Raw genomic sequence first — 19,980 nt, 5'->3', positions numbered from 1 at the left:
GGGGTAAATTCCTAGGAGTGGAATTCCTGGGTCCAATGGTAGTTCTACTTTTAGTTTTTTGAGGAACCTCCATAGTGCTTTCCACAATGGCTGAACTAATTTACATTCCCACTGACAGTGTAGGAGGGTTCCCCTTTCCGAGGATCATTATTTTTTAAAGATGGTGTCATCAATACAATTTTGTGAACAGATTTTTTTTCAGCTGCCTGTAAGTCAAGCTTTAAACTTAAAACCTAACCTAAATTGCTAAAATATTTTCTACTACATTATCAACAACCTTTTGAACATGTTACCTAACCTGAGTAATTCTGAGTGATAAAAACCTAAGGTGAATAAACCTAGAGACCTGAAGTTTTATTTAATGTGAAAGAACTAATTATGTAATATGCAGACAGGTTAGAAGTAGAGATATCAGAGATTATATAAAAACTTCATAATGTCTTGAGTTCCTACTAAATTTAAAATTTGTATGATAGACTCCACATGTTCCACAGAATCAATGGTCTTTCCCCCAATTTATTAATCATCTTCCCATTATCTTCCAAAGATTAAATCATAAATTGCAGCTTCAAAATTTATAGGTGGCATTGATGTTATAGCCTTTCCTGACATCTTTATTCTATCCATATCTACTTTGTGCTCTGTAGAATGCAGAATTTTGAATGAACAACTGATCCAGGTCTAGGGGAAGTAAAAGAGACCAAAATTTTTTTTATTGGTAACATTAAAGAAAGCTTTATTTTGAAAAAATGAAGATGGTTATCTTCCAGCAGAGTAACTATTCTGTATCAGAGCTCCCAGAATTTTTATTTTTTTAAATCAAGGTATCATTGATATACAATCTTATGATAGTTTCACATGAGCAACATTGTGGTTTCAACATTCACCCATATTATCAAGAACCCCACCCCCACCCCATTGTAATCACTGTCCGTTGGCATAGTAAGATGCTACAGAGTCATTACTTGTCTTCTCCATGCTATACTGCCTTCCCTGTGACCTACCAATATTGTGAGTACTAATTATAGTGCCCCTAATCCCCTTCTCCCTCTCATACCACCCACCCTTCAGACCCCCTTCCCTTTGGTAACTGCTAGTCTTTTCTTGGAGTCTGTGAGTCTGCTGCTGTACTCCACAAATGAGTGAAATCATTTGGTACTTGACTTTATCCAACTGGCTTATTTCACTGGGCATAATACCCTGTAGCTCCATTCATGTTGCTGCGAAAGGTAAGATTTGTTTTCTTCTTATGGCTGAATAATACTCCATTGTGTATATATGTATCACCTCTTCTTTACCCATCCATCTATTGATGGGCACTTAGGTTCCTTCATATCCTGGTTATGGTAAATGATGCTGTGATAAACATAGGGGTGCATATGTCTTTTTGAATCAGGGATCTTGTTTTCTTTGGGTAAATTCCTAGAAGTGGTATTACTGGGTCCAATGGTATTTCTATTTTTAGTTTTTTGAGGAACCTCCATAGTGCTTTCCACAATGGCTAATCCTATTTACATTCCAACTGACAGTATAGGAGGGTTCCCCTTTCTCCACATCCTTGCCAGCATTTGTTGTTCCTTGTCTTTTTGCTGTTGGCCATCTTAACTGGTGTGAGGTGGTATTTCACTGTAGTTTTAATTTGCATTTCCCTGATAATCAGTAATGTGAAGCATCTTTTCATATGCCTGTTGGCCATCTGAATTTCTTCTTTGGAGAAGTGTCTGTTCAGATCCACTGCCCATTTTTTAATCTGGTTATTTGTTTTGTGGGTGTTAAGGCATGTGAGCTCTTTAGATATTTTGGATGTTAACCCCTTATTGGATAAGTCATTTACAAATATATTCTCCCATACTGTATGGTGCCTTTTTGTTCTGCTGATGGTGTCCTTTACTGTATAGAACCTTTTTAGTCTGATGTAGTCCCATTTGTTCATTTTTGCTTTTGTTTCCCTTGCCCGAGATATGCATAGGAAAAAGTTGCTCATGTTTATATTCAAGACATTTTTGCCTACATTTTCTTCTACGAGTTTTATGGTTTCATGGCTAACATTCAGGTTTTTGATCCATTCTGAGTTTACCTTTGTGTGTAGAGTTAGACAATAATTCAATTTCATTCAAAAGAGACCAAATTTTTCAATTAGTCTGTAAAGACTAGATCTACAATAGGAGTAAGCAGGAAAAACCTAGTGAGAGTGATCCATTGGACAATCTGGTACAGATTTTCAAGTTCCTCTTCAGGCTTGGTAATGTGACTTTTTAATTTTATTTTAGATTAACTTTTAGAACATCATGAGCATCACAGGCAGTTTTAATTCTAAAGGCAAATAATTATGATTTGAGTTTAACCTAGGAATGGGCAAACTACAGCCAGTGGACTAAATCTGGCCTGTCAACAAAGAATGGCTCTTTCACTTTGAAAGGACTACAAAAACAAGAACACCAAGAATGTGTGACAGAGACCTTTCATGGCCTAGAAAGCCCAGAATATTTACTAATTGGCCTTCTACAGAAGAATTTGTCCCTAGTTTTAGTCTATTAATTTTGGGTAAGCATTTGAAATTTTGAATTAAATTACACAGAGTAATTAAGATGATCATGAACAATAAGAGAATTTCTTTTACTTTTATCTTCTCATAACTTTCCTAGATGCTAATCCTTCTGCATACTTTGAATCACCCAAGTTAATACTCTTATGTTTCTATGAAATCCATGTACAGTCTTAACTTATATGTACAACACCTTCATCTTCTACATACAATATCTCATAAAAAGGCGCACTTTATTATGTCCTAATTCTATGCATACTATATTGTACGATGACTGAGAAGATGAAACTAGGATAAACAAGTACTTATTTTTAAGGAAGCAAAAGTCAGAAATTTTTATGTATTAGAAATGCTTACGCCTCTCTCATATTTACCTAATATTGTATTTTACACATTAAATACTGTACTTAAGTAGGTAAAACCTTTTTAGAAGATATATAATCTAAATAAGCATTATATTTTACTGTCATTAAATTAAAATGAGACCAATTTCACTTATATTATTTGGCACAGATATTTCTTTGGGACACATCAGTTTGTCCAGCTAAAAACAAAATGTTAATTATTAAAAGTGATTATAGGAATTGAAAAAAGTTAATTCTCTTAGCCAAGGAATTTATTTACCTGAAGATCATTTTGAGGATTCCAGTCAGAATCAAAAATTATACATGTATCAGCTGCAGTCAAATTGATGCCCAACCCACCAGCTCGGGTACATAAAAGAAAAACAAATCGATCTGAATCAGGTTTACTAAATCGATCTATAGCTGCTTGTCGAAGATTCCCTCTGACTCTTCCATCAATTCGCTCATATAAATATCTATCAAATGGAACAACAGATTTAGGCAGACAGAAATAATGAAATGAAGACACATTCTAATCAAAGTAAAGTCAGTTTCCCTACAATATTAAACTTACTATACAATATTAAGAAGCAATATTTTTTCAACTAGTTTTTATGGTTTTACATTTTTTCGAGTTGGTGCTAAGGAGGAACTACAAAGTAATGTAAAGATACAGTATCTCTGCATTCCTGATGTATAGGTAAAACACCATAATAACGAGTATTATTCTCAGAAGTTGAAATAAAAAACAGTCCATAAAAACTACTTTGCTGTTATTATTATAAATGACTTTTTCATTTTTACAAGAAGCAAATATGTTCATAAAACTTTATATCAGAAACTTATCAATGCTTTTGTATCTTAGTCATGTAATTCTCTCAACCGATACTTTATTATAAACTATAAATTCATCAAGAGCAATCTAGAATGCTAGTTTTTTACAGTCATAACTGTCTATCAATTAACTTTTTAACTTCTTTTATCCTTCCTTGTTTAACATAAAACTCAGAAATTGCTCATCATTAAAAATAAATATATAAAAATTTAGGAACTAGAAGAATACACGACATTTGCCACAACTCTTCTGATTCAAGACACTTCTTTCCACATGCAATTTACTACAATCTCAGCAGCAGCTCTTGTTCTTGTCTCTTGTAACTGAAATGTGACTGTGACTTTTAGAAATTTACTTTTAATATTAAAGAAACTTGGGTTTTTACTTGAAATTTATCACAATGGAAATTTACCTTTATTTATAAAGATCTTTGTGTAAGGAGATTAAGAAAATGTAAGAATGGCTATTTTAAGGAATACTGCAGTTTAATATTTCTTAAAATTGATAATATACATTTTGGAATGAAACAAAGGAAATAGAATACTAACAGTAAAAATGGAACTAGAAATAGAAATGAAAAATAAAAATGAACTACATAATCTCTGATAATATAAACTAGCATAGATCTTTACTTATCTATAAGGGTCAAAATCCACTGAACAAAAATCTGCAGCTGAATCTTCAGATTCCCCTTTCTATTAATGTATTGACATCTGGTTGGACCACTAATGCTGTGATAAATATCCAATGATAAACATTCCATCTATTTAAATACTAATTAGGCAATATTTAAGACAATCTTAGTGCAACACAACAACAGGTGGAGTCAAGATGGCGGTGTGAGTAGAGAAGTACAAATCTCCTCCCCAAACCAAATATATCTATGAAAATATAAGAAAGACAACTCTTCCTAGAATAAAGAACAGAGGACACAGGACAACATCAAGACCACATCCACACCTGCGAGAACACAGTGCCTCGCGAAGGGGGTAAGATACAAGCTCCGGCCCGGCAGGACCCAAGCGCCCCTCCCCCCAGTTCCAGGCGGGAGAAGAGTAGGCAGAGCCGGAGGGAGAGGGAGCCCAGGACTGCTGAACACCCAGCCCCAGCCATTCGGACCAGAGCGCAGACACAGTGCATGAGTGGGGTCCTGGATACTAGGGAAACAGGGCAGCAAGAACGGTGAGCGGGTACTGGAGGCCTGGCACCAGAGGACATAAGAAAAGCGAGCGGCCATTTTTTTTTTTTTTCTGTTTTGTTTTGGCGAGCGCTTTTTGGAAGTCTTACAGGGGGAGGGCGGGACACTTAATCCAGAGGTAGGGAATCCAGGGATCTCTGGGCACCCTAATCCCCTGGGCTAGAGGGAGCACGGAGGCACCTTACGGAGATAAATAGCCTCCCAGTCGCTCCCCCTCCAACGCGACTCCACCACTTTGGAGCAGCGCCCCCAGCCAGGCCAAGCCCACAGCAACAGCGGAGATAAACCCCATGGCAGCTGGGCAGGAAGCAGAAGCCCTGTCTGCAGGCAGCTACCCAGCACAAGCCACTAGAGGTCGCTGTTCTCCCAGGAGAGGAGGGCCACAAACCAACAAGAAGGGAAGTTCTTCCAGCTGTCACTCGTCCCAGCTCTGCAAACTATTCCTATCACCATGAAAAGGCAAAACTACAGGCAGACAAAGATCACAGAGACAACACCAGAGAAGGAGACAGACCAAACTAGTCTTCCTGACAAACAATTCAAAATAAGAATCATAAACATGCTGACAGAGATGCAGAGAAATACGCAAGAGATATGGGATGAAGTCCGGATGGAGATCACAGATGCCAGAAAGGAGATTACAGAAATGAAACAAACTCTGGAAGGGTTTATAAGCAGAATGGACAGGATGCAAGAGGCCACTGATGGAATTGAAACCAGAGAACAGGAACGCATAGAAACTGACATAGAGAGAGATAAAAGGATCTACAGGAATGAAACAATGTTAAGAGAACTGTGTGACCAATCCAAAAGGAACAGTATCCATATTATAGGGGTACCAGAAGAAGAAGAGAGAGGAAAAGGGATGGAAACTATCTTGGAAGAAATAATTGCTGAAAACTTCCCCAAACTGCGGGAGGGAATAATCGAACAGACCACGGAAATACACAGAAACCCCAACAGAAAGGATCCAAGGAGGACAACACCAAGACACATAATAATTAAAATGACAAAGATCAAGGACAAGGAAAGAGTTTTAAAGGCAGGTAGAGAGAAAAAGGTCACCTATAAAGGTAAACCCATCAGACGAACATCAGACTTCTCGACAGAAACCCTACAGGCCAGAAGAGAATGGCATGATATATTTAATGCAGTGAAATAGAAGGCCCTTGAACCAAAGATACTGTATCCAGCACGACTATCATTTAAATATGATGGTGGGATTAAACAATTCCCAGACAAACAAAAGCTGAGGGAATTTGCTTCAAACAAACCACCTCTACAGGACATCTTACAGGGACTGCTCTAGATGGGAGCACTCCTAGAAAAGAGCACAACACAAAACACCCAACATAAGAAGAATGGAGGAGGAAGAATAAGAAGGGAGAGAAGAAAAGAATCTCCAGACAGTGTATATAACAGCTCAATAAGTGAGCTAAGTTGGGCAGTAAGATACTAAAGAGGCTAACCTTGAACCTTTGGTAACTACGAATTTAAAGCCTGCAATGGCAATAAGTACATATCTTTCAACAGTCACCCTAAATGTAAATGGACTGAATGCACCAATCAAAAGACACAGAGTAATAGAATGGATGAAAAAAGCAAGACCCATCTATATGCTGCTTACAAGAAACTCACCTCAAACCCAAAGACATGTACAGACTAAAAGTCAAGGGATGGAAAAACATATTTCAAGCAAACAACAGCGAGAAGAAAGCAGGGGTTGCAGTACTAATATCAGACAAAATAGACTTCAAAACAAAGAAAGTAACAAGAGATAAAGAAGGACACTACATAATGATAAAGGGCTCAGTCCAACAAGAGGATATAACCATTCTAAATATATATGCACCCAACACAGGAGCACCAGCATATGTGAAACAAATACAACAGAACTAAAGGGGGAAATAGACTGCAATGCATTCATTTTAGGAGACTTCAACACAACACTCACCCCAAAGGATAGATCCACCAGGCAGAAAATAAGTAAGGACACAGAAGCACTGAACAACACAGTAGAACAGATGTACCTAATAGACATCTATAGTACTCTACATCCAAAAGCAACAGGATATAGATTCTTCTCAAGTGCACATGGAACATTCTCCAGAATAGACCACATACTAGCCCACAAAAAGAGGCTCAGCAAAATCCAAAATATTGAAATTCTACCAACCAATTTTTCAGACCACAAAGGTATAAAACTAGAAATAAATTGTACAAAGAAAGCAAAAAGGCTCACAAACACATGGAGGCTTAACAACATGCTCCTAAGTAATCAATGGATCAACGAACAAATCAAAATGGAGATCCAGCAATATATGGAAACAAATAACAACAACAACACAAAGCCCCAACTTCTGTGGGACGCAGCGAAAGCAGTCTTAAGAGGAAAGTATGTAGCGATCCAGGCACACTTGAAGAAGGAAGAACAAACCCAAATGAATAGTCTAACGTCACAATTATCAAAATTGGAAAAAGAAGAACAAATGAGGCCTAAAGTCAGCAGAAGGAGGGACATAATAAAGATCAGAGAAGAAATAAACAAAATTGAGAAGAATAAAACAATCACAAAAATCAATGAAACCAAGAGCTGGTTCTTTGAGAAAATAAACAAAATAGATAAGCCTCTAGCCAGACTTATTAAGAGGAAAAGAGAGTCAACACAAATCAACAGTATCAGAAATGAGAACGGAAAAATCACGACAGACACCACAGAAATACAAAGAATTATTAATGACTACTATGAACATCTATATGCCAACAAGCTGGAAAACCTAGAAGAAATGGACAACTTCCTAGAAAAATACAACCTTCCAAGACTGACCAAGGAAGAAACACAAAAGTTAAACAAACCAATTATGAGCAAAGAAATTAAAACAGTAATAAAAAAACTACCCAAGAACAAAACACCCGGGCCAGACGGATTTACCTCGGAATTTTATCAGACACACAGAGAAGACATAATACCCATTCTCCTTAAAGTTTTCCAAAAAATAGAAGAGGAGGCAATACTCCCAAACTCATTCTATGAAGCCAACATCACCCTAATACCAAAACCCGGCAAAGACCCCGCCAAAAAAGAAAATTACAGACCAATATCCCTGATGAATGTAGATCCAAAAATACTTAATAAAATATTAGCAAACTGAACACAAAAGGATATCAAAAGGATCATACACCATGACCAAGTGGGATTCATCCCAGGGATGCAAGGATGGTACAACATTCGAAAATCCATCAACATCATCCACCACATCAACAAAAAGAAAGACAAAAACCACATGATCATCTCCATAGATGCTGAAAAAGCATTTGACAAAATTCAGCATCCATTCATGATAAAAACTCTCAGCAAAATGGGAATAGAGGGCAAGTACCTCAACATAATAAAGGCCATCTATGATAAACCCACAGCCAACATTATATTGAACAGCGAGAAGCTGAAAGCTTTCCCTCTGAGATCGGGAACTAGACAGGGATGCCCACTCTCCCCACTGCTATTTAACATAGTACTGGAGGTCCTAGCCACGGCAATCAGACAAAATAAAGAAATACAAGGAATCCAGATTGGTAAAGAAGAAGTTAAACTGTCACTATTTGCAGATGACATGATACTGTACATAAAAAACCCGAAAGACTCCACCCCAAAACTACTAGAACTGATATCGGAATACAGCAAAGTGGCAGGATACAAAATTCACACACAGAAATCTGTAGCTTTCCTATACACTAACAATGAAACAATAGAAAGAGAAATCAGGAAAACAATTCCATTCACAATTACATCAAAAAGAATAAAATACCTAGGAATAAATCTAACCAAAGAAGTGAATGACCTATACTCTGAAAACTACAAGTCACTCTTAAGAGAAATTAAAGGGGACACAAACAAATGGAAAGTCATCCCATGCTCGTGGCTAGGAAGAATTAATATCATCAAAATGGCCATCCTGCCCAAAGCAATATACAGATTTGATGCAATCCCTATCAAATTACCAGCAACATTCTTCAATGAACTGGAACAAATAATTCAAAAATGCGTATGGAAACACCAAAGATCCCGAATAGCCAAAGCAATCCCGAGAAAGAAGAATAAAGTAGGGGGGATCTCACTCCCCAATTTCAAGCTCTACTATAAAGCCATAGTAATCAAGACAATTTGGTACTGGCCCAAGAACCAGTGGAACAGACTAGAGACTCCAGACATTAACCCAAACATATATGGTCAATTAATATTTGATAAAGGAGCCATGGACATACAATGGTGAAATGACAGTCTCTTCAACAGATGGTGCTGGCAAAACTGGACAGCTACATGTAGGAGAATGAAACTGGACCATTGTCTAACCCCATATACAAAAGTAAATTCAAAATGTATCAAAGGCCTGAATGTAAGCCATGAAACCATTAAACTCGTGGAAAAAAACATAGGCAAAAACCTCTTAGACATAAACATGAGCGACCTCTTCTTGAACATATCTCCCCGGGCAAGGAAAACAACAGCAAAAATGAACAAGTGGGACTATATTAAGCTGAAAAGCTTCTGTACAGCAAAAGACACCATCAATAGAACAAAAAGGAACCCTACAGTATGGGAGAATATACTTGTAAATGACAGATCCGATAAAGGCTTGACATCCAAAATATATAAAGAGCTCACATGCCTCAACAAACAAAAAACAAATAACCCAATTAAAAAATGGGCAGAGGAACTGAACAGACAGTTCTCCAAAAAAGAAATACAGATGGCCAACAGACACATGAAAAGATGCTCCACATCACCAATTATCAGAGAAATGCAAATTAAACCTACAATGAGGTATCACCTCACACTAGTAAGGATGGCTGCCCTCCAAAAGACAAACAACAACAAATGTTGGTGAGGCTGTGGAGAAAGGGGAACCCTCCTACACTGCTGGTGGGAGTGTAAACTAGTTCAACCACTGTGGAAAGCAGTATGGAGGTCCATCAAAATGCTCAAAACAGACTTCCCATTTGACCTAGGAATTCCACTCCTAGGAATTTACCCTAAGAACGCAGCAATCAAGTTTGAGAAAGACCAATGCACCCCTATGTTTATCGCAGCACTATTTACAATAGCCAAGAATTGGAAGCAACCTAAATGTCCATCAATAGATGAATGGATAAAGAAGATGTGGTACATATACACAATGGAATACTACTCAGCCATAAGAAGAGGGCAAATCCTACCATTTGCAGCAACGTGGATGGAGCTGGAGGGTATTATGCTGAGTGAAATAAGCCAAGCAGAGAAAGAGAAATACCAAATGATTTCACTCATCTGTGGAGTATAAGAACAAAGGAAAAACTGAAGGAACAAAACAGCAGCGGAATCACAGAACCCAAGAATGAACTAACAGGTACCAAAGGGAAAGGGACTGGGGAGGATGGATGGGTAGGGAGGGACAAGGGTGGGGAGGAAGAAGGGGGGTATTAAGATCAGCATGCGTTGGGGGGTGAGAGAAAGGGGAGGGCTGTACAACCCAGAGAAGACAAGTAGTGATTCTACAACATTTAGCTATGCTGATGGACAGTGACTGTAAAGGGGTTTATAGCGGGGACCTGGTATAGGGGAGAGCCTAGTAAACATAATATTCTTCATGTAAGTGTAGATTAAAGATAACAAAAAAAATAATAAAAAAAGAAAAGAAAAGAAAGAAAAGGGGGATTACTCCATGATAGGATAAAACTAACTGTAAATCAACGATTAATGCATGCTTTAAATATCCTTAACTTTGATCACTTAAAGGGTGTCAGATGATCAGCTATGGAGGTACACTTTTCTGATATTCTTTTCTCTTAAAAAAAAAAATAAAGCAGTTCCTGTGTGGTGACCGCCAATGAGTTCTACACAATGGTGTAAAGGGCAGATCAAAGTGTGGGCAAAGGGTCTGTTTGTGTTTATACACAGGATCAAAGCCTAATTTGGCTACCCAGAAAATGAACTAAGATACGATATGAAGAAGAACTTCCAACATCAGCACTCTCTGGAAGAGTCATACCAGAAGACGATCATCAAAAAACCTCAATAAAGATCCAGGCGATGCTGCAGTTGTAGCTGCATTCATCCCACCGGTTCCTGGACTTGCCATGGGAATGAAGAAGGAGCTATCTAAGCTGGCCTGTGCATACAGTAAAACAACAAATTTGACCTGATCTACACTGTTGGAACTCAACCAAGAATTAGGAGAAGTATAAGTTGTAGCGCTCCAAAATCTTACAGACTATCAACTGTTAAAAGAACATATGGGTTGTGAACAGTTCCCAGGAATGGGCTGTTTTAATTTGCCTGATTTCTCTCAGACTGTTCAAGTACAGTTGGACAATATCCATCATATCATATATAGACAAATTTTCACAAATGCCTAGGGTGCCTAACTGGTTTTCTTGGCCTCACTGGAGATGGCTGGTAATTATAGATCTGCTTTGGTTATGTAACTGTATTCCTATTATGTTAATGTGTGTGTGCAATTTAATTAGTAGTTTAAAACCTATACATGCTTAAATTACTCTACAAGAAGATATGTCAAAGAAATAATCAATCTCCCCATGTTTTCTTCCGTCTGCTACCTCTATAGCTTTTCTTCTTTCTTCCTAATTACAACCCTTAAATAGAATTCGTGCCTCATATCGAATTTACCAAGTATCATAATTCCTCCAAGTGCTAAAGATACCTCAAGACAAATGCTGGGCATAGAAGCCACAGGGCATAAATATGCAAAGAAGTAAAAAGCTAACCTTTTCAAACAATATGGCTTCTCTCTCACTTACCAACTTCACATCTCCCTGTATGGCCCCGGAAGATGACTGGTTAGCCAGAGACGGGTAAGATTCCTCAAGGGAGGAACAACCAAAGCAGGCACAGTCGCAGGGGGGCCATCAGGTGAGAACTTGGGGATCAACAGAGGTGAGGCTTAGAACTTCTTCCCCCCTGTTTTGAGATAAATCTTCTGCATCTGTGGATGTTTTATTGCCCTTGTCTAGCTTGGATTAACACACAGTCTATAGGCACACACCTGATCAACTACATTTAGATGACCTCTTACAACACTAAACTAAGTTTTCTACCTTTATCTTACATCTACCTACCACTTCAGCATTTTATTACAAATAATAATAATAATAATAATAATAAAGGGAGAAATGTTGGATCCACATATAAATCAAGTATAAAAATCAAACGAATATTCATATTTGACCTGATTGTTTATGGTTCATAATGCGTGATCAAAACCGGAAGTTTCTGTGATGACTGCCCTTGCACTGTTCACCATGTAAGAACTTGTTCATTATACTTTAGAAGATTGGAGACTGTTGAGAATTAGGCTTGGGGTTGATTAATGATTGTGCATTGAGTCCCCTATACAGAATTTTATTGTTGTTAACAATCATTTGATCAATAAATGTAAGATATACCCTCTAAAAAAAAAAAAAAAGCCACATATTTCAACTGTAAGCAAATGAAAAAAAACTTGGAAGAAACTTAGATTCTAGATCTTAAAGTCTTACATTAAATAGACATAGTATTTTAATAAAGAAAAGGAACATTAACAACAACAACAAAAATAACACAATACAGTCCATATCTGAGGGCCTGATCTCCAAACAGACTTCAATGTATATTAAAGAATCTGGACTCAAATCTGAAAGCTAGGAGAAGGATGGGAGTGACTTTAAACAGGGGAGGGCCCTGAACATTGCACTGTATGTGGTTCTGCTAGAAACTGGGAATATCTGTTTTTTCCCTTGGCTTTTCTCCTCCAGTCAATGAGTTAATCATATCTCTAATTACTAAGTATACTTTCCTTAGTATACTTTCAACATATAATACAATTTTCAAGGTGGCATGGCAGAAAGACAGTGGGAAAATGTTGGATTTGGGATTGAGGTGTTGAGTTATTTTTTCCTGGTTTTGCCACGGGTTATCTGACTTTGGAAAAGCTACTTGAACTTTTTAAACATTTGATTGTTTGTAGATTGGGGATCATGAGCCATAGCTTCCTCACAAGTATGCCATAAAGGTCAAATGACATAGTAATTAATATATTTTTCAAAACCTATTATTGTTTAGACTCACATTCAAATTCCCCAAACAGATTTTAAACTTATGAAGGTAGGGAATCTTTGTTTATCCACTGATATTTAAAAGGCCCATTGCCAACAGTGCATGGCACAGAATAGGCAGTCAGTAAATAGGTGTTATGTAAATAAAATAATAAATTTAACTAAAAAAAAAAAAACACAACAAAATCACAAAACAAAACAAATCAAAAAAGATTAAAAGCAGAACAAATTTTATACAGTGTGTGATAAGGGTCAAAATACAGTGAGTTCAGGTTTTAATTATAACAATGAAATAGATGTGAAAAGGATCTTGAATCTTGTTCTCAATTTTAAAGATGGTTGTAAGTCCATTCAAAGTGCCATTTCTGCAAGGTTTACAAATCAAGTAAAATGTACTTTAATAAACCCATTCCTAGGTCATCAAATACCTATCAATTCAGAGTTTTCATAATTATTCTTCTTAGCTCTGCCTACTACTACAACACACATAGGTTAGGAAAACATCTGACATAATTCTAAGCAATCTTAACTCAAAGATTTAAATGTATTCTTATCTAGATGAAGGTGCAAGTTGGTTTATAGTACAGCAGTTTTGCATAAACCTTAGTAACATACATACTTAGCATAATTCATAGTATAACTGAATAGATGAATTATATGGCCTACCTTTTATGTATGAGATAGTCCTCCAGGATGTCAAGGCAGCGTACCATCTGAGAGAAGATGAGTACTTTGTGACCACCTGCTTTCATTTTAGGAAGCAATTTATCAATAAGGACCAATTTACCAGCAGACTGGATCATTGCTTGGAGATGAAAATCAGAAGCAGCTGGATTATATGTATCTCTAAATTCTCCAAGTATTTTCTCCTCAGCCCCTGTCAAAAAAATATAGGACAGCATGAAGACACAAATGCAGGCAACCTAAATTTTAAAATTTAAGAAAATCAGAATTAGTGCTCTTCTGTGTTTTAGCAACACATTACAATTTTGTGATGGCAGTTACATTTGTGTTTGTAGCTAAACCCCCACCAACACCAAACTGTAATTTCACTGAGGTTACAGACAATGTCTTAAACATCTTTTTATGTCCCCAGACATCTGGCATAATGTCTTATATAAATTTATGTTGGCAAATAGTTAATGAATGCTATTAGGGAAAGAATTACTGAAAATGTGCTCCTAACCTAGGTGAGTTAATTTATATTTTTAAATGAACATTTATTATTTAAAGATATACAGTGATCATAATTAATTTGATGTATCCCTGGGCATCCTCCTGGCTATCAAGACAAGGAAACAGGGAAAATTAAAAGGGAAGTCAAGTTACAGATCCTTGGTGTATACTTTCTCCAGAGAGTCCGGATGAGCATTAAAACCTTGCTGCCTTCCCTCAGCTTGTCTAGTCATAAAGAGTTGCAGGATTAAAATAAGTAACAAATGCTGGCATGCTGGCAAGGATGTGGAGAACTAGAAACCCTCCTACACTGTTGGTGGGAATGGAACTGGTACAACCGTTGTGGAAGCAATATGGAAGTTCCTCAAAAAATTAAAAACAGTACCACCATTTTACCCAGTAAATTCACTCTCAAGAATTTCTCTGAAGAAAACAAGATCCCTGAATCGAAAGGACATATGCACCCCTATGTTTATTGCTGCCCTATTTGTAACAGCAAAGATATGGAAGCAACCTAAGTATCCATCAATAGATGAATGGATAAAGAAGACGTGGTACATATACACAATTGAATATTATTCAGCCATAAAAAGAAAACAACTCCTACCATTTGCAACAACATGGATGGATCTAGTACGTATTATGCTCAGTGAAATAAGGGTGGGGAAAGGCAAATACCAATGATTTCACTTACTTGTGGTGTATAACAACAAAGCAAAACAGAAGGAATAAAACAGCAGTAGACTCAGAATCCAAGGGACTAATAGTTACCAAGGGGGAGGGGTTATGGTGGGTGCTGGTGGAAGGGGTACAATAATTCACAATCACAATATAGGTTGGTCATGGGTATAGTAGTATAGCATGGAGAATACAGTTAATGATTCTGTAACATTTTACTATGTTGAGAGTGACCACGCTAGAGGGGGTGAGGATTTAATAATGTGTGTAACTGTGAACTACTGTGTTGTATATTTGAAACCAACATAAGATTGTGTATCAATGATACTTTAATAAAAAAAAAAGTTGCAGGATTGTAAGTTAACTACTGGGCTAAGAAGTGACCTGGATAAAAGTATTATTTCCAGGATAACTGAAAAGACCCAAATACTGTATAGAGAGAACATTAGATGAGAACCTGAGAAGATCTTAAAAAGTAACAACATCATAGCACAAAAACTGAGATACACTAACTGGAGTACCTGGACTGGAAAGAAATGAGGGGAAAAAAAGATAAATCCAGAAGTCTGAAGATGGGCTTTGATGTCTTTGTCCATGAGGAGTAAACTGGAGGAAGTATTCCAGTCCAAGTTAGACTGGGCACACTACTGCTCCTGTAACCTGCACACTAACATGGATACTGAACTGAAGTAGTTCACACTGCCTGATTCTGAAGCACATATAATCCCCCAGAACACCTGAATGGAGTTATAGCATCACTGTCTTTCCATGTAAGAGCTACTACAGCTGTAGTATTTTAAATTCATGAGCATTTGCTGAAAGAAGTATTTGTTTGCAATCCTTCTTAGCTACCTTTGATAAGATATGGATGATTACAGCACTTTCTGAGCTCCATCATAGTATTGACCAAGTTAGGGACATTAGTCTGCCCTGCTCCTTTGGATAAAAATGAAAAGTTCTTTTCCAAAATAGCTCGGTAGTATTTCTTCTGAATGTTAGTAAGTTCCACTTCAATGATGGTTTCTTCCTTTGGTGCCAACTTCTTTTCTACATCTTCTTTCAATCGTCTCAGCATCATTGGTTTCAGGATAGCCTGAAGATTCTGTACCTGCATAAAAAATGATGAAAAAGATATAACACATGTACATTCAATCACATATACATGCACATAATTACTATGATAAGGGATTTGATGTATTTATTTATGAAAACTAATAGGATACCTGTTCCTCTGTTTTCAGATCCCCAAATTCTTGCATAAATATTGACTCAGAAGGAAACCTTAAGGGTTCTAGAAAGTGAAGAAGACTGAATAATTCTTCAACTGTATTTTGGAGAGGTGTGCCAGTCAAAAGCACCTTGTGTTCCTACATGAAGCAAGAATAATTCATGTCAATACCACAGTACTAAAATGATATGAAAGCTGATATGTTATAAAATGTTCAACGTTTGAAAAGCAAGTATTTTTCTAACCATAATTTTCATCATCTCAAAATTCATCTTTACCCACCAATCTTCTTTAATTTACTTTCTCAATCACTTTTTGAAAAACTCTTTGTTATTCTGTAAAACTTTACTTTGCATGCTATTTTTACCTATTTAGGCTTTTAAAAGAAAAGTTCTAAGTAACTAAGAAGTATATTTTAGATGTCTTTAAACTAGATATTTTAAGAACATCAAGGATATTTGCTTCTTTCATACTCAACCATTCCTTATATGGTAATTTTGTATACAAAACAGGGCTCATTCTTTATAATTTGGCTGATCATCATCTGACTTTTCATACAAGGACAAATTCTCAAACCATTAAGGCTACCATCCAAAAAAAAGTGAAGAGCTGATTGGAATATGTTCTAAACCAGAATTCCATTACAAATTAAATGTAATAGTAACAGAAGGAAATAATCTTAAAATATTTTTAATTATAGTATACAAATTGGTTACTATTTGACAATACCTTCAAATTCTTAAGCTAAATATTTGTATATGTATCTATATCTGCATATTTATGTATATGCTAGTAAATGGTCTAGAAATATATACAGCCATCTCTAAATACTGGAGTAAGGAGTAGAACCAGGGATGGGCACGGATGGAGAGGAAACAAAAGAGAGAGTATTAATGTTTCACTCTATGTAGTTCTGTATATTTGTTATTTGTTCAAGTTTTCACACACTAATTATATAATCTTAATTAAATCAAAATGTTAAAAGAATACACATAAAAGACTAACTTGAACAAAGCAAACACACTAAAAATATTTTAAAAATGGCTTAAAAAATCCAACTTATTAATTATAACCAACATATGCTGAGTGTGTAGAACTGTGTAGGAACTTTATCTCTCTATCATAAATGATCTGAATATTACTAACTTTGGTGAAAGAACTTTTTATTAATTAGGCTTAAAACTTACGGTCTTACTTTGTTTCAACAGTATATAGAGTTTGTTTTTTAATTCTATAAGGTCTTTTTAGAGGAAAGAGTTAAACACTTTTAAGTCATATAAACAAATTAGTTTTTTTCCTTACAAACTAAAAAAAAATGAATTTCAATTATCACAGATAGAAACACACTAAAAAATCTGTACTCTAAAATGTAAAAAGGAGTATGTTCTTAGCATTAGCTCTCTATCTGACCTTTTGTAGATAGAAAACCAAATTAAGTCATAATAATAATAAAGGACTTACTAGAGTCATGAGTTTCAGACCCTCTAGGAGTTTACAATTTTTGTTTTTTAATCTGTGTGCTTCATCAATAATCACACATCGCCATTCAATTGCATTAAGCTCTCCACAGCCTCCAAGAATCATTTCAAAAGTGGTGATGATGGCTTGGAATCTGTAAGCTCCTCGTATGATACGACCCTATAAATTTATTATCAAATACAATTAAATGCTATAATATCTTGATCACAATTTTTAATTCCTGCCAAACAGCATAAAAATATATCTAATGTATCAAATGTAAAAATACATTTTGCTATAAAACATTTTCCACCAAAACTCTTATATATGCACAGACACTTCCTTTAAATGAGTTTTAGCACTAAAAATATTAGACTGCAGTATTGTCAAGAATGTTAAAAACTGTCCCAATATATTTAATTTATAATTGTATCCAAATTAGTATTCCTTGATAAAATATTTTAAAAATTTTCATAGTTGTAATAACTTAGGTAAAGAAAGAATTGGCCATTGCAAAATCTGGCTAATGAAATTTCAGTATTAATGTTGATTACTTATATCCTTGAGTCCACATATGTAATGGCAAATAGGTAGTTAACATTAAAGTTTGTCATCCAAGTCATTTGTTCAGCAAATATTTATTGAGTGTCTATGTGTCAGACCCTGTTCTAGTTATTGGGGATACAGCAGCCAACAAAATAGACAAAAATAATTATATAAGTAGAACCTATATTCCTGTAATTCAAATGCACGACATAGCCCTTAAGAAAAACAAAAATAAAAAAACTTCAAAAAAAAAAGTAGTTGAGAGATGGATTCAAGATGGTGGCATGAGAGAGTGTGTATCACTGATACCTAAAAAAAAAAAAGTAAGTTAAAAAGTGATAAAGGTTATGGAATCAAAGAAACTGGGAGGTGGAACAGGAAGTATAGAGTCAGAGGTGACCACTGCAATTTTATGTAGAGTGCCTGGGGAGACCATTCTTGAGAAGTGACATTCAGCAAAGTCCTGAAGATGAGGGAGAAAGCCATGTTAATATTTAGAGATCTAAAGGAGAAAGCAGTCTTGGCAGAAGCAGCACGTGTGAAGGCCCTAATAATGAGAGGTTATCTTTGGCAGTACTCAAATAATAGCAATAAAGCCACTGTTTGAAATCCAGTGAACATGGAGGGGATGAGACTGTAAAGGGGCTTGAAAATATGGTGAGGACTTTGGCTCTTTCTTTGAGCAAGGAGCTATTGGAGGGTTTTGAGGAAAGAGATGTCAAAATTTAACATATATTTTAAAAGAGGCCCCTTTGACTACTGTAGTATAAATAGTCTGAAAGAGCTAAGGACAGATCATAGAGATTAGTTAAGAGGCTGTCACAGTAATCCAATTTAAGAGATTATTGGAAGTTATGAGAAGTGCTCAGTTCTGGATCCATTTTGAAGGCAGAGCCAACGGGACTTGCTAATGGAGAGGTGTGAAGTGAGATAGAGAGGATTCAAGTTTGACTCTAAAATTTTTAGCTCAAACAACTATAAGTTAGTATTGCTATTTACTACAATGAGGAAACTGAGGATTTTGGTTTTGGACATATGTTTGAGATATCGATTAGATAGCCAAGTTTAGTACTTAGCATTCAGATATGACTCTGGAATTTAGGAAAGAATTTAGAGCTGGTGATTTAGATTTGGGAGTTTCCATCAGTATAAATGGTACTGAAGTTACGTGAATGAATGAAATCTCTGATGAACTAAGTAGGGATATAAAAGAGTCTGCAGGCTGAGCCCAGAGTTGCCCCCAAGTTTAGATACATGGAAGATGAGAAGAAACCAGTAAAGGGTGCTTCAGAAGGAATAGGTAGTGATATAGACTGTACAAAGTCCTAGAATCCAAGTGAAGAGAATGTTTAAATGGGAAACTATAAACAGTTAAAACTATAAACTACTGAGATTAGAAGGAATGAAGGATTAAGAAAGATCATGTGTTCTGTATTTTAATTACTATTTTAACTAGATTGATTTTAGATTAATTTCATGTAGATTGCATACATTGGCCATTAAGCAGAACAACAGATCCGGCAGAATATTATTAAGATATAAAGCATAAGTCTTTGGTACTTGTGCAGCTCTAAAAACCTGGGATATGACACATTCAGTCAAACTGATATCAAAGTGTTTAAGAACAAAGGCTTTTGAGTCTAATTGACCTCAGTTTATTAATCCTAGTTTTGCAGAAAACTGTACAACTTCTTTATGTGTACAAATGTTTATACCCCAGTTTCTGCATTTGTAAATGGGAATAACATTACCTATTTACAAATATGGCATTACAAAGATTAAGTGACATACTGTATCTAAAATGTTTTGCATAATACTGGCACATGGTAAATATACAATAAATGTTGTGGTTATTAGTGTTACTACCTTATACTTTTTTCAGGG

At 36.0% G+C, this 19,980-nt stretch overlaps 1 protein-coding gene across 12 annotated transcripts in view; it reads right to left on the bottom strand.

The window, feature by feature from the left end:
* LOC118926497 (chromodomain-helicase-DNA-binding protein 9) overlaps window positions 1-19,980 on the bottom strand; it is a 293,397-nt gene that overhangs the window by 90,513 nt on the left and 182,904 nt on the right. For all 12 annotated transcript variants that reach the window (XM_057493237.1, XM_057493239.1, XM_057493238.1 and 9 more), the window contains 5 exons: window positions 17,554-17,730; window positions 16,088-16,231; window positions 15,717-15,972; window positions 13,677-13,887; window positions 3,170-3,365 (listed from right to left, as the gene is read on the bottom strand). In XM_057493237.1, the coding sequence (XP_057349220.1) occupies window positions 3,170-3,365; window positions 13,677-13,887; window positions 15,717-15,972; window positions 16,088-16,231; window positions 17,554-17,730 (984 nt within the window). The remainder of the gene's footprint in view (window positions 1-3,169; window positions 3,366-13,676; window positions 13,888-15,716; window positions 15,973-16,087; window positions 16,232-17,553; window positions 17,731-19,980) is intronic.

Source organism: Manis pentadactyla, chromosome 15, assembly GCF_030020395.1.
Source record: "Manis pentadactyla isolate mManPen7 chromosome 15, mManPen7.hap1, whole genome shotgun sequence".
NCBI classification, from domain to species: Eukaryota; Metazoa; Chordata; class Mammalia; order Pholidota; family Manidae; genus Manis; species Manis pentadactyla.
The sequence above is the reverse complement of the archived record's forward strand: the minus strand, read 5'-3'. Positions and strand labels throughout refer to the sequence as shown.